Here is a 14774-nt window from a genome sequence, read left to right on the forward strand (position 1 = left end):
TCTGATAAACAATGTTACATAATGCTATATATATAGCTTCATAATGCAGTTGAAAGAATGATGGGACATGTTTCCTTCTACTGGAAAAGATGCGAGTTTGATTCTCATTATAATAGGAGGAATGTTTATGTAAGCTTTTTTTTTTTTCAAAAGAGAAGATGAGTTAGTCAACCTGATATGAAAGTAGTAGGGATTTCTTTTTTTCCAAAAATGACTTTGCATTCTGCAAAACAGGCAAATCACCAAAAAGAGTACACAGTTAACAGAAGAAAATACTTTGCAGTGGGCTCATGTTGTTTAGATAGTGGTACATGTAGTGTAGAGAGGCTTATTATGATGAGCTCTGAAGCTTCATGAAGGTATCACATATAAATTCTGACATGTTGTACCATCGTTTTATATTGTGATTGTTATACTAATAATTAAATCTGCTACAAGACTCCCTGACTAAATTGAATAACTGTTGTAATCGATATGGTATGAAGTTCAGCAATAAATTTATTGAACAGCAAAATGTTCAATAAATTTATTGTTCAGCAATAAATTTATTGAACAGCAAAATGTATTATAAATATTCTGGTAGATGGTACTGTGTTCATGTTTTGATTACTCATAAATTGGTACCTTGCTTTCCTGTTTCATAGGTTGGTACGCAACCGGAAACAGGAAAGCAAGGTACGTTCACTTTCGATTGCTTCCAATATCAGTTTATCAGTTCTATATTCACTTTGTAACAGGCAGGTGTTCACGTGAGTTTTGAATTAATCTAAGTTAAATCAGTGCAATCATTGTTCAAAATGACTAAAATAAGTTGTTACTTTAATCACGAAACCAAGACGAAGATCCACGTGGTCAAAAGGAAGCAGATTCTGATAATGGTTGGCCCGAATGTTGGACACTTTTGCAGAAAAATGACTTCTGCGAGAGAACGAGTGGCTGTATGTCAAGAATAAAATGTTGGGCTATAAAGTGTGTGTCGTGGTGTCAGAAGTCTTGCCATCGATAAACACATGGGAATGAAAATTAGCAGAGTGGGCAAATGGTAAAATCAGTCGTTTTGGAGAATTTCGCAAATAACAGTTAATGTCATTAAGAAAAAAGATTTACGATCATAAGGAGAGTGCAGCACACAAAGCGTGCCAAAAAATTAAATCTGAAGCAAAAAACGAAACATTAGAGAAAGTTTTCCTAAATACTTTCTCTCATAATAAAGATGTAACAGGAAAAGTGTTTCGAACCACTTACAAAGTTGCCAGGAGAAATTAATCATTTAACAACTTTGAAGAAATAAATTTAGAGGAACTTAATAGCTTAGACATGGGATATATTCTTCATATATGAAGAATGTGGAAAGTTGTGAAAGTGTGGAAGTTGCTGTAATAACATCTTCATGGTGAGTACCGGCACCTTTTTTCCCAGGAAAAAAGCACTGGTTCAAACCAATTTTAACTTATGGATCTGAGAGCTGGGTTAGAAATAAAACACTTGACCAAAGACTAGAGACCACAGATATGACAGTCCGGAGAAAGATCAGGGGCATGAATAGATGGTATCAGTGGCAATATGATATTAGGAAAAAAAACTTAACATTGTTAGCATCCAGGAATGTGTCAGCAGAGCTAATCTCAGGGGATATGGTCACTTAAACAGAATGGGAGAGGAAATATTAGCTAAACAAGTGTGCTTTTCCAGGATGGCAGGAAAAAGACCCTGAGGAAGACCAAAATGAAGGTGGATTGAAACAGTAAAAATTGCCTTAAATGCAGAAATATAAGATCTGATAATATTGGAATTGACAGATAACAGGCTAATCTGGAGGGAAATTGCTAATAGGAAGTTAGTAATGATCTAACTTTTTATGTAGTACTATCATGAGATCCTGTACACCCCCCCCCCCCGAAGGAATATGTCAGGAATTTGATGATGTCATCTACTTTTTATGAAATTTCTGGTTCAGAGAGTAAAGATTATTAATAGCAGTTTATGGGAAAGGAAACAAAGTTCTGATAAACAATGTTACATAATGCTATATATATAGCTTCATAATGCAGTTGAAAGAATGATGGGACATGTTTCCTTCTACTGGAAAAGATGCGAGTTTGATTCTCATTATAATAGGAGGAATGTTTATGTAAGCTTTTTTTTTTTTCAAAAGAGAAGATGAGTTAGTCAACCTGATATGAAAGTAGTAGGGATTTCTTTTTTTCCAAAAATGACTTTGCATTCTGCAAAACAGGCAAATCACCAAAAAGAGTACACAGTTAACAGAAGAAAATACTTTGCAGTGGGCTCATGTTGTTTAGATAGTGGTACATGTAGTGTAGAGAGGCTTATTATGATGAGCTCTGAAGCTTCATGAAGGTATCACATATAAATTCTGACATGTTGTACCATCGTTTTATATTGTGATTGTTATACTAATAATTAAATCTGCTACAAGACTCCCTGACTAAATTGAATAACTGTTGTAATCGATATGGTATGAAGTTCAGCAATAACAAGTCAAAGACAATGAAAATAGGTAGAAGCATTAAAAATACTGCATTGCAAATGGAGAACCTATAGAACAAGTAAAACATTTCAGCTACTTACAAACGATTTTAAATGAAGATAGTAAATTAAATATGGAAATAGACAACAGAATCAACAAAGCTGGTATGGTAGGAAGTCAACTGAATAAATTTATATAGAATAAGAGAGAAATTAGTCAAAACAATAAATTAGCTGTATACAAGACAGTGTTCAAACCAATTTTTAACTTATGGATCTAAGAGCTGCATTAGAAATAAAACACTGGACTAGAGACTGCAGATATGAGAGTCCTGAGAAAGATTAGGGGCATGAACAGATGGTATCAATGGCAATATGATATTAAAAACAAAGATATTAGGAGAGAACTTGACATTGTTAGCATCCAGGAATGTGTTAGCAGAGATAATTTTAGCTAATCTCACTTAAACAAAATGGGGGAGGAAAGATTAGCAAAACAAGTGTTCTATGCCAGGTTGGCAGGAAATAGACCCAGAGGAAGATCTAGATATAGGTGGTTTGATACAGTAAAAAGTGCCTTAGAAGATAGAAATATAAGATCTGATAATGTTGGAGTCTCGACAGGTAACAGATTGATTTGGAGGAAAATTGTAGATGGGAAGTTAGTAATGATGTAAGTTTTTCAGGTAGTACTATCATATCCTGTACACCTGAAGGTAAATGTCAGGAATTTGATGATGATGATCACATAAATATGTCTATGCCTATGGAAAAGTCCTAACACTTCCCAGGCTGCTAAGTGCAAGAATAATTATCACGTTCTCATAAAAATGTAGGAACTATATAAATAATGCCATAAAAAATAACATCTTGATGTTAATTGCTATATTGGGATAATGACATGGAATTACAGAGCTCTCCATGTAATACATACGCATATGACATTGGTGTTCTTCAGTAACGATATGCCTTGATTGCGAAAATAAACTTTGGTTGATTCACTGGCTTGTATGCAATATCAAGATGAAAATTCCAGAGAAGCATTGAGAAATACTGCTTATTGTGAGAAGTGGACACATGCTTGTCATTTGAAGAATCAGGAAGAAAGGAGTACTTATTGATAACAGTTTTGTATGCAAATGGTATTCGTTACATTCTCTACTGCTTTTTAAGCAAAGAGCAAAGTGTCCAATAAGAAGTGTGGGCAATGTGCAATAACATTACATAAAATACAGATTTTGAGAGGGATCATATGATGAGTGTGGCATTCATGAAGGTGAATTTACAGCAGATTGTAAATGATAAAAAGGTGTCCATGGTCATGTATAACATTTCTGTTATACATGACCTCTTGTGGCAAAAAGAAATAAATAAACAAAGGATAGAATAAAATTAAATGGAAAGAATAATAGCTAACATAAAATTTATACATGATGATCATCATCAAATTCCTGACATGTACCCTCAAGGGGTGTACGGGATATGATAGTACTACATGAAAAAATTACATCATTACTAACTTCCTATCTACAATTTTCCCCCAAATCAGTCTGTTACTTGTCAAGACCCCAATATTATCAGATCTTATATTTCTATCGTCTAAGGCACTTTGTACCGCATCAATCCACCTATATCTTGGTCATCCTCTGGGACTTTTCCCTGCCAACCTGGCAGAGAACACTTGTTTTGCTAATCTTTCTCTCCTATTCCGTTTAAGTGATCGTACCACTTGAGATTAGCTCTGCTAACGCATTCCTGGATGCTGACAATGTCAATTTCTTTCCTAATATCCTCGTTTTTATTATGATATTACCATTGATGGTATCTGTTCATGCCTCTGATCTTTCTCAGAACTCTCATATCTGTGGTCTCTAGTCTTAGGTCAAATGTTTTACTTCTGACCCAGTTCTCAGATCCATAAGTTAAAACTCGCTTGAATACCGTCTTGTATCAGCTAATTTAGTGTTTTGGCTAATTTCTGTCTTATTCCATATAAATTTATTCAATTGACTTCCTAATATACCAGCTTTGTTGATTCTGTTGTCTATTTCCATATTTAATTTACCATCTTCACTAAAAATTGTGCCTAAGTAGCTGAAATGTTTTACTTGTTCTATAAGTTCTCCATTCTTGATGCAGTTTATATTTTCAATGTTTCTGCCAATTTTAATTTTCTTTCTCTTGTTATTGCTGACCTTCATACCAAATCTATTACAACAGTTTTTCAATTTAGTCAGGGAATACTGCACACTCGTAGCGGATTTATTTAGAATTATAACATCATCTACATAAAGCAAGGAGCTGAGATTAACACCTCCAATTTTGAAATCAGGTTTAATACCACTTTCCTTCATAATGTGATCCATATAGATAATGAATAACAGAGGGAATAATGTACATCCTTGTCTGGCACAAGATTTAACATTAAACCATCTTAATGTACTTCCTTCAATTCTAACTGCTGACTTATAACTCAAATAAAGACTAAAGAAGTATTGCTTGATATAATTCTCCATTGACACCATATAAATGTAGTGTTTCAAATGGCTTCTGTCTTGGCACCTTGTCATATGCCTTTTCCATATCTACAAAACCTAAATACAGATCTTTGTTATATTCCCATGCTTTCTCAACTATCTGTCATAAAGTGAAAATCTGATCCTGAAGGCCTCTATTTGGCCTGCATCCAGATTGTTCTTCACCAAGCTTCTCTTCCACAATTCTTCTCAACTGCTGCTCAAGTATATTTGCATATATCTTACCAGGAACACTCAGTAGAGAATTACCTGTAATTCTCACATTCAGTTTTATTTCCCTTTTTATATATGGATACAATGAGAGCTCTACTCCAGTTATATGGAATTTGACCCTCTGAGGTACTTTTATACCTCCATACTTGAGCATTTCTGCTCACATATCATCTACTCTTGCTGCCTTTCCACATTTCAGGCTTATGATGGCTTTTTCTACTTCAGGTATGGATATGTATTCCTGACTGCATGCCTGGTCAGTATTTTTTACCACTGTGCTGTCATTATGGCTTGTATAATTTAGCAATTTTTCGAACTAATTACTCTGTACTTCAAGGATATCCTTTTCTTCTATTTTCATGTCACCTTTATCATCTCTAATTCCTTTTACAGCACTCTTTCCTCCATTTCTGAGCTTCTTCAACAACCTCCAGAATATCTTGCCACCTTCGTGATATTCATTTTCTATATTCTTACCAAAGTCCTGCCATGATTTTTCTTTAGCTAGTTTTACACAGTGTTTAGCTTTCTTACGTTTGGCTCTGTATTCTCTAAGAGCACAAGCTGACTTATTTACCAGGAACTTTTGATATGCTTTTTTCTTTTCTTTCACTGCTTCTTTAACTTCCTGTGTCCACCATGGAGTTCTGATTTTTCTATCCTTACAGACAACCTCACCACAGGGCTTGCCAATGAATCTCCAAGGTTTGGTTCCTGTTCTCAGACTCTTTCATTTTTTATTCAATCATATGTTTCTGTATTTTAGTCTGCAGTTCACATCTAAGAGCTGCTCAACTTTTATTTGCTTTAAAACTTTCTTACATGTTCTTCTTTTCAATATGAAATTCAATTTTATCCTGCTCAAGACTAAATGGTGATCACTTCCAATTTCAAATCATCTGTACTCTCTAATGTCCCACACCATAGAGAAATCCTCACTATCCACAATAACATAGTCAATGAGACTTTTCTTATTCCTTTCCTCTTCTCTCCATGTGAATTTGTGCACATTTTTATGTTGGAACATGGTGTTAGTAATAAAAAGTCCATGTCCTGAGCAGAAATCCAACAGGTATTTGCCATTATTATTAGCTTTGCTCTTTTCTCCAAACTTTCTCAAAATATTTTTGTATGTCTGACAATCATTTCCTACTCTGCTATTTAGATCCCCAACAAGGACCAACTTTTCCTTTTTCATTGTGTCAATTGCTTTCTCTAAAGCCTCAAAAAATTCCTCCACTTCTACTTTAGTAGAACCTTCTGTGGGACCATTAGGCACAAATAAGTCTCATTGTCCAGTTCCCCATTCTCATATTGGCCCACATCACTCTACTTGAGACTGCCTGCCATTCAAGAAGATTAGCCTCATATTTAGTGTTGAATACTATGGCTACTCTTTCTTTCCTTGATTGTCATTGCCTGAATATAACATTTTGTATTTATTGCTCAGAAAGATCTCACCATTTTTTGCCTTTGTGTTTCAGTCACCCCTATTATGTCGATTTGGTACTTATCTAATTCCTCAGCTAGCTTCATTTCTTTGCCATTCAGACTTTTTATGTTGATAGTACCAATCTTGAACTCTGATGATGTTGAGTTGGGGTGGGTTTTATGATTTGTTCCAGCTGCTGACTTTTCACTGTTTGACCTAATTCCCTGGCAAAAATGGTGGCCTTGTTTAACTGGACGATGCCCCAGCTGGCATGAAATTCTGTCATGTTGTACCATCATTTTGTATTTTGATTTAAGCCAATAAGAATGCAATTGGTTGGCTAAATCCCAAACTGCCAGCCCGTCTTCGTTCATTCAGTGTCCAGATAGATCACTAACAGGGTGTACCACAAGAAGGTGGGGATTGGATATTAGGTCAGAAGCCCTGATTGGTTCTCTGCATTCCTTTAAAGGCTATGTGGAGGTGTCCTTTCAGTTATATAGCTTTGACACTTATGTAATTAAAATATCCAAGTAAGATTCATAATTAATTATATCAGCCAATAAGAACATTCATATTTATAACATCTGGTTCTTATACCATACTTTCAGTCTTGATACTTTAAATTATTGCATTCTTTGAATGGTTTGACCCATGGTATTTGGTCTGGAGGCCTTTATATATATATATATTAAAAAAAAGTGCATGCCCAGGATATCCTGTTGGAATTTGATGTTTTTTTTCCTTTCATGTTGCCATTATATAATTACAGTATATTATCAACATATCTATCAACATAAAGACAGGGGGGTGCTTAAGGGTCAAAGATGTATAACTGAGAGGAGACCACCACATCGCCTTTAAAGGAATGAGGAGAACCAAGCAGGGCTTCTGATCTAATGTGCAATCCTCACCTTCTTGTGGTACACTGTGTTAGGTATCTACTTAGATACCATACAAACGAGGATGGGCTGGCAATTTGGGATTTAGCTGACCAAATTGCCCAAAAACCACAATATGAAATGATGGTACATCATGACAGAATTTCATGCCAGCTGGGAGATTGCCCGGTTAAACAAGGCCCCCCCCATTGTTTTTGCCAGGGAACTAGGGCGAACAGTGCAAAGTCAGCTACTGGAAAAAATTCTGAAACACACCCCAACTCAACATCACCAGAGTTCAAGATCAGTACTATTAACATAAGAAGCCTGAATGGCAAAGAAATGGAGCTAGGCTGAGGAATTAGATAAGTACCAGATCAACATAATAGGGGTGACTGAAACAGAAATAATAAAAACTGTTGAGATCTTTCTGAGCAATAAATACAAAATGTTATATTCAGGTAATGAAAATCAAGAAAAAGAAGGAGTAGCTATAGTATTCAATGCTAAAAATGAGGCTAATCTTCTTGAATGGCAAGCAATATCAAGTAAAGTGATGTGGGCAAATATCAGAATGTGGAACTGGACAATGAGACTTATTTGTGCCCAGACATGACTTATATGGTCCCACAGAAGGTTCTGCTTAGGTAGAAGTGGAGGAATTTTTTGAGTCTTTAGAAAGAACAACTGACAGAATGAAAAAAAAAAAAAAAAAGCTGATCTTGTTGGGGATCTAAATAGCAGAGCAGGAAATGATTGTCAGACATACAAAAATATTTTGTGAAAATTTGGAGAAAACAGCAAAGTTAATAATAATGGCAAATACCTGTTGGATTTCTGCTCAGGATATGGGCTGGTTATTACTAACACAATGTTCCAACATAAAAATGTGCAAAAATTCACATGGAGAGAAGTGGCAAGAAATAAGAAGAGTCTTATTGAACATGTTATTGTTGATAGTGATGTTTACTCCCTGGTGCAGGACACCAGAGTGTACAGAGGATTTGAAATTGGAAGTGATCACCATTTAGTCTTGATCAGGACAAAATTGAATTTCATATTAAAAAGAAGAATATGTAAGAAAGTTTTAAAGCAAATAAAAGTTGAGCAGCTCTCAGATGTGAATGATTTTTTGGTGAAGATGGTAAATCATCATCATCATCAAATTCCTGATATGTACACTCAAGGGCTGTACAGGATAGGATGGTACTGCACGAAAAACATACCCCATTACTAACTCCTTATCGACAATTTTCCTCCAAATCAGTGTATTACTTGTCAAGACTCCAACATTATCAGATCTTATATTTCTATCTTCTAGCACACTTTTTACTGTATCAATCAACCTATATCTTGGTCTTCCTCTGGGTCTTTTTCCTGACAACCTGACAAAGAACACTTGTTTCAGATGGTAAATTAAATATGGAAACAGACAAACAGCACGAACAAAGGTGGTATGTTACAGCATCAACTGAATAAATTCATACGGAATAAGAGAGAAATGAGTCAAAACACTAAATTAGCTGTATACAAGACAGTATTCAAGCCAATTTTAACTTATGAATCTGAGAGCTGGGCTAGAAATAACACACTTGACTAAAGACTAGAGACAGGAGATACGAGAGTCCTGAGAAAGATTAAGGATGTGAACAGTTGGCATCAATGGCAATATGATATTAAAAACAAAGATATTGGGAAAGAACTTGACATTGTTAGCATCTAGGAATGTGTTAGCAGAGCTAATCTCAGGTGGTATGGTCATTTAAATAGAATGAGAGAGGAAAGATTAGCAAAACAAGTATGCTCTGCCAGGTTGGCAGGAAAAAGACACAGAAGAAGACTAAGATATTGGTCTACTGATGCAGTAAAAAGTGCCTTAGAAGACAGATATATAAGATCTGATAATATTGGAGTCTTGACAGGTAACAGATTGATTTGGAGGAAAATTGTAGAGAGGAAGTTAGTAATGATGTAAGTTCTTTATGTAGTACCATCATAATATCCTGTACATCCCTGTGTTTCAAAACAATTGTTGTTAGATGTGTTCTGATTTTTTGTATATTCTATAATAAGTTAATCTTCTTGGCGAAGCTGTTAGTGAAAAAAGTAAAAGTTTTGTTCCTTACCATAATAAATCTATAAGTACAATCCCACAAATATAATTTAAGTTTAATCTACTGTCCTCATAGTTTTGTTTCAATATGGTAGAAGCCTCATTCTCAGTCAATCAATTCTGATTATGCTGCTCTTTGTTTGCAAAGATCTTGATTCTGAATCCTGTTCATGATACAAAGAACCTTTATCAGTTTTTCAACTGAAGGTCTGTTTAGATGGTCTCATATGGATGTCGAAGGTATGTACCTTCTAAAAAGTAAGGTTTATCTTCCTGCAAAACAAGCAAACTGGCTAGACAAACACAAAAATTGATGGCCATAATACACTATGCAGATAGGATTAACAGTTCTATCCTATAAGAACATTTACTGGGTTTCAAAGAAGTCAGGCTGTGACTGTCTTTTGAGCCTAACATGCAATGGGAAAATTGGAGAAAATGAAGGGAGACAATGTGAGTACCCTCAATCTGTTGATAATTCATATTTTAATAGATGAAGTAGCTCAAATGATTCACACAATTGAATAACTCGAATATCTCAAGAAAAATCTCATGATAGTAGGTTTAGGGATTTCAGCCAATTATTTGTTATTTATGATGTCTTGGGAAAGTTGACCACTATATCTGAGTTGCTAAGATGAAGATCTCTAAGTTTCAAGAGCAATGAGTAATGTTTTTTTACACTGTTAGTAAGAACAATGAACAGAACTGAAAGCAGACAAATAGGTATCCAATGCAATCATCTATGGCACAGGTTTGCGAACTGGGGTAAAAATGAAATTCTTGGGGGTAATGAGGACTCAATAGACATAAATAAAATTATATAAAAAGCACATTCCTTGTTACGACAGAAATTTTTCTCCTGACAACACTGCATCTGGTCAATGTAATATACGTGTTTAGGAGACGTCACACCATGTTGAACTCCAAACAATTTGGTTGCTGAGGCGTTGTCAAGTGGCTAAACAGATATTATTTGTCAGTTGTCTATTACCCGCCTTAACCTTATTTTTTGACAATTATTTTTGCTTTGCTTAAGTCGATTTAAGTAGTTATTTAATTTAATTTATTTCAATAGTTCTATTTTAAGTGTAAGATTTTCATTTATTAACCATATTTTAGTTTTATGTTAGTTCGATAATTTGATTAATATATTTTCTCCTTGCTCGATTAATTTTCGATGGTCAATAAAATAATTAAATACTGCCTTCATCTTGAGGACATGTCTTAGTGCCACGTTTACCAATTAAATTATTGTAAATTTAAATGAACTTTAAAAAACTTAAATTCAATCACTGTCTTTTTTACCCTTCAGATGATATCAACTAGAAAAAGAATATACCAGGAAGAGTTCCTCAATTATGGGTTTACACAAATAGAAGACAAAGGAATAATGAAACCACAGTGCATTGTCTGTTTGAAAGTACTGACTGCAGAATCTTTCAAAAAGAGTCAATTGAAGAAACACTTGGATAATTTGCACCCATATCTGTCTTCCAAACTGCGGGAATACTTTGTAAATTTGGAGATGTCTGTCAAAAGACAAAGACTGAACAGCAACTTGAGAGGTACATTCGATCAACGTTCAGCATCAAAGGCTAGCTTTGAAGTGGCCTGGTTGATTGCCCGAAACAAGAAACCATATACTATTGGTGAGGAATTGGTTAAACCAGCAGCTTTGAAAATGGCAGAGATTATGTGTGGTCAGAAAGAAGCCATGAAATTAAATTCAGTGCTCTTGTCTGCAAAAGTTGTGAAAGAAAGAATTTCTTATGGATATTATTTCTGGGAAAACTCCCATGTTACTCCTCTTAACAAACTATTATATTTATGGCTATTTTGCCTGCTTCTGTTTAGGAGTGCCCCTGTTTAAATGTCATTGGCTTTTTTACTCAAGGATTCTTAGGGCATTGTAGATGTATATTTACCAATAAATATGTGTAGCATAAAGGAAGAGAAATTTACACATACCTTTTTCTGGGTGTTGTGGCTTTTTCTTCTTTCTGCGATGTCCAAACTACTGTGTGTGGGGGGGGGGGGAGTAGGCAATGTGGGAGAATTAAATAGAAATGGAAAAAAAACCATTTTTTTTTTTAATAATATACATATATGTATATATTATATTATTAGGGATGGGCGGAGCATTTTTTTTTATATTTATATAGGGTGGGAAAGGGGTGAAGGGGTTGAAAACAGCAACTAATTTTTAGAGGGGGAGAAGGGGGTTGATGGGGTGCGGTCCGTTTCGACTATGCTTGGTCATTGGTCGTCATCTTTTTTTCCTCCATGTGTTCAGATAACAACCAAGCATAGTCGAAACGGACCACACCCCGTCAACCCCCCCCCTCTAAAAATCAGTTGAGTTGCTGTTTTCAACCCCTTTCCCACCCTATATAAATATAAAAAATGCTCCGCCCATCCCTAATAATATAATATATATGTATATATATTATTCAAAAAAAAAAAAAAAATAAAACGGGTTTTTTTTATTTCTATTTAATTCTCTCACATTGCCTCCCCCCCCCCACACACACAGTAGTTTGGACATCGCAGAAAGAAGAACACCCAGAAAAAGGTATGTGTAAATTTCTCTTCCTTTATGCTACATATATTTATTGGTAAATATACATCTACAATGCCCTAAGAATAATTGAGTAAAAAAGCCAATGACATTTAAACAGGGGCACTCCTAAACAGAAGCAGGCAAAATAGCCATAAATATACTAGAAAGAATTTCTATTTTAGCAGAAAATGTGAGGGAACAAGTTATTTCTTCAATAAAAGAGAGTAAATGCTTTGCTATTCAGCTTGATGAGACTACAGATGTCAGTAGTAATTTGCAGCTGATGGTGTATGTTTGCTATAAAGGTTTACATGCAATTGAAGAGGAATTGTTGTTTTGTTCTCCTCTCGAGTTGCAATCTCGTGGAATTTGATGTCTTCAATAAAGTTAATGAATACTTTAATAACGTTAATTTAAAGTGGGAAGATTGCATTGCTGTGTCTGTTGATGGAGCATCCTTACTATGTTGGATCATGTAAGTGGTTTTTCGGCTTTGGCAAGAGAGAGAATAATCCAAAAATTGAAGTTAACCACTATATGATCCATCGCTAGGCACTGTTTGTTAAACATTTGGAACCTGCACTGGAAGCCGTCATGCATGATGTTATCAAGGTTGTCAATGTTGTCAAAGGACATGCACTAAACACGCGACTATTTCGTGAATTATGTAAAGATGGTGAGGCTGAATATACAGACCTACTTTATCATACAGAAGTGAGGTGGCTCTCATGTGGAAATGTTCTGAACCGAGTGTGGGCTCTCAAAACTGAACTTGGAATTTTTATGGTTGATCAAAAGCATGTTCTTGCAGATAAGTTCACAAACTCCTCGTGGGTTGCACATCTCGCATATTTAGCTGATATTTTTAAGTATGTGAATGAATTGAACAAAGAATTGCAAGGAAAAAACATCAATATAATGATTGTGAAAATATTACTTTTGACGACATCGAGGATACAGTTATAAGGCATCTTACCAAACTCAAAGAGTGGTTCTTGATTACTTTCCACATCTTGATTCACATACTGTCAATTGGGTTGTAGATCCCTTTAAATGTGAAATGCTGATGTACCAGAAGAGCCTCAAGGGTTGGTAGAGGCACTTCTTGAACTTCGATCCAATAATGAAGCACGTACTGAATTTGAAAACAAAGCAGATCTGTCATATTTTTGGATGTCAATAGCTGCAAAGACTTTCAAAATTGCACATGAGGAGGCAGTCAAAAAGTTGCTGCCTTTTGCAACAACCTACCTTTGCAAACAAGGATTTTCCACTCTAATGAAGATGAAAACAAAGATTGTTTTCATGTTCATTAGAGTCCATGAGAAATCGATTGGACCCTGGAGACAGTATTCAAATTGCCCTGACATCAAAATGCCCCAATTTTGATGTTATTGTATCAAAAATGAAACAACATCATTTCTCCAAAACCTGAAGTGAAAAAGTTTTCAAAGAAATCCTTTTGTTTCATAATGAGGATATTAATTTATTTTATTGCATTTATTTTATAGTTTTTATATTTATAATTGTATTCTCCATATAAATAGATTCAATAAACCTTTTGAATTTAAATAATCTATGATTTTCTCCCTTTCAAATCAAGGGGATAACGTCGGCATAAATAAATATATTTTGGGGTAATAGGTAAAAAAGTTCCCTGACCCCTGATCTATGGAGTGATACCAGCCTTATGAAATACATCTATCTTCTGAGCTCTTGCATTGAAGATGAAGGGATTATTAACAGTAATCTGATTTCAAGAATTAGTTTCATTTAGATTTATTTAATTCTTTGACTGGGATATATATTTGCCTATTTTAGTTATTAAAATAGTTCATTTCAAACTAGTAGGAGTGTGTAACGTGCTAAAAGTTCATTTTGCATTACTTGAAGATTTGATAACTATGGAAACTACTCATTTATATTATTATTATTTGACACCTCCAGGGAGTCCAAAGACTCATCGGGGGAGGACACCAGCTCTACAACTCTGTCTCCAATGCTCAATCACCAACTGACTGCAACTATGCTAACGCCATCTACAGCCGACCACCACTGGTATTTCCACAGACAATCACAAACATCCATGCCCACTGCGGGATTTGAACCTGCAGCCTTTTAGCTGGAGAGCGGATAAGCTACCCACTTGGTCAACGAGGCCTGCAAAAAAATAACCCCTACCTCCGTATAAGACTGGCTAACTCACCTTTAGTCGAAAGAGACCAAATAAAGGTTCCTCACATCACTGAGGAATCTTTATCTGGTTTCGGGAATCAAACCCAGGTCTCTCCGACCAAAGAACTTCGTCTATAATGACTGAGCTACGGAAGCTCTAATTTATACAATTTTTATACAATTTTAATAAAGAAATAATTAAATATTTTTACCTTTCATTTTCTTCAAGTAATCAGCATTGATCAGCATCCATACTCCTTCTTTAATATTGGCTTCCTCTTCTGTCATTATGTACTAAAAATAATTTTATTATTATTTTTTGAAAAAAAAAAATAGTGCACTGCAAAAGAATAAGCAAACATTTAAAATG

At 35.0% G+C, this 14774-nt stretch overlaps 1 protein-coding gene across 2 annotated transcripts in view; it reads right to left on the bottom strand.

Annotated features, from left to right (window-relative positions):
• Brf (Brf RNA polymerase III subunit) overlaps nucleotides 1-14774 on the bottom strand; it is a 375147-nt gene that overhangs the window by 92400 nt on the left and 267973 nt on the right. For both annotated transcript variants that reach the window (XM_090407063.1, XM_090407062.1), the window contains one exon: nucleotides 14617-14698. In XM_090407063.1, the coding sequence (XP_090263189.1) occupies nucleotides 14617-14698 (82 nt within the window). The remainder of the gene's footprint in view (nucleotides 1-14616; nucleotides 14699-14774) is intronic.

This window comes from Typopeltis vanoorti, chromosome 17, assembly GCF_054136105.1.
Source record: "Typopeltis vanoorti isolate ZY-2024b chromosome 17, IOZ_Tvanoo_1.0, whole genome shotgun sequence".
Taxonomy (NCBI): domain Eukaryota; kingdom Metazoa; phylum Arthropoda; class Arachnida; order Uropygi; family Thelyphonidae; genus Typopeltis; species Typopeltis vanoorti.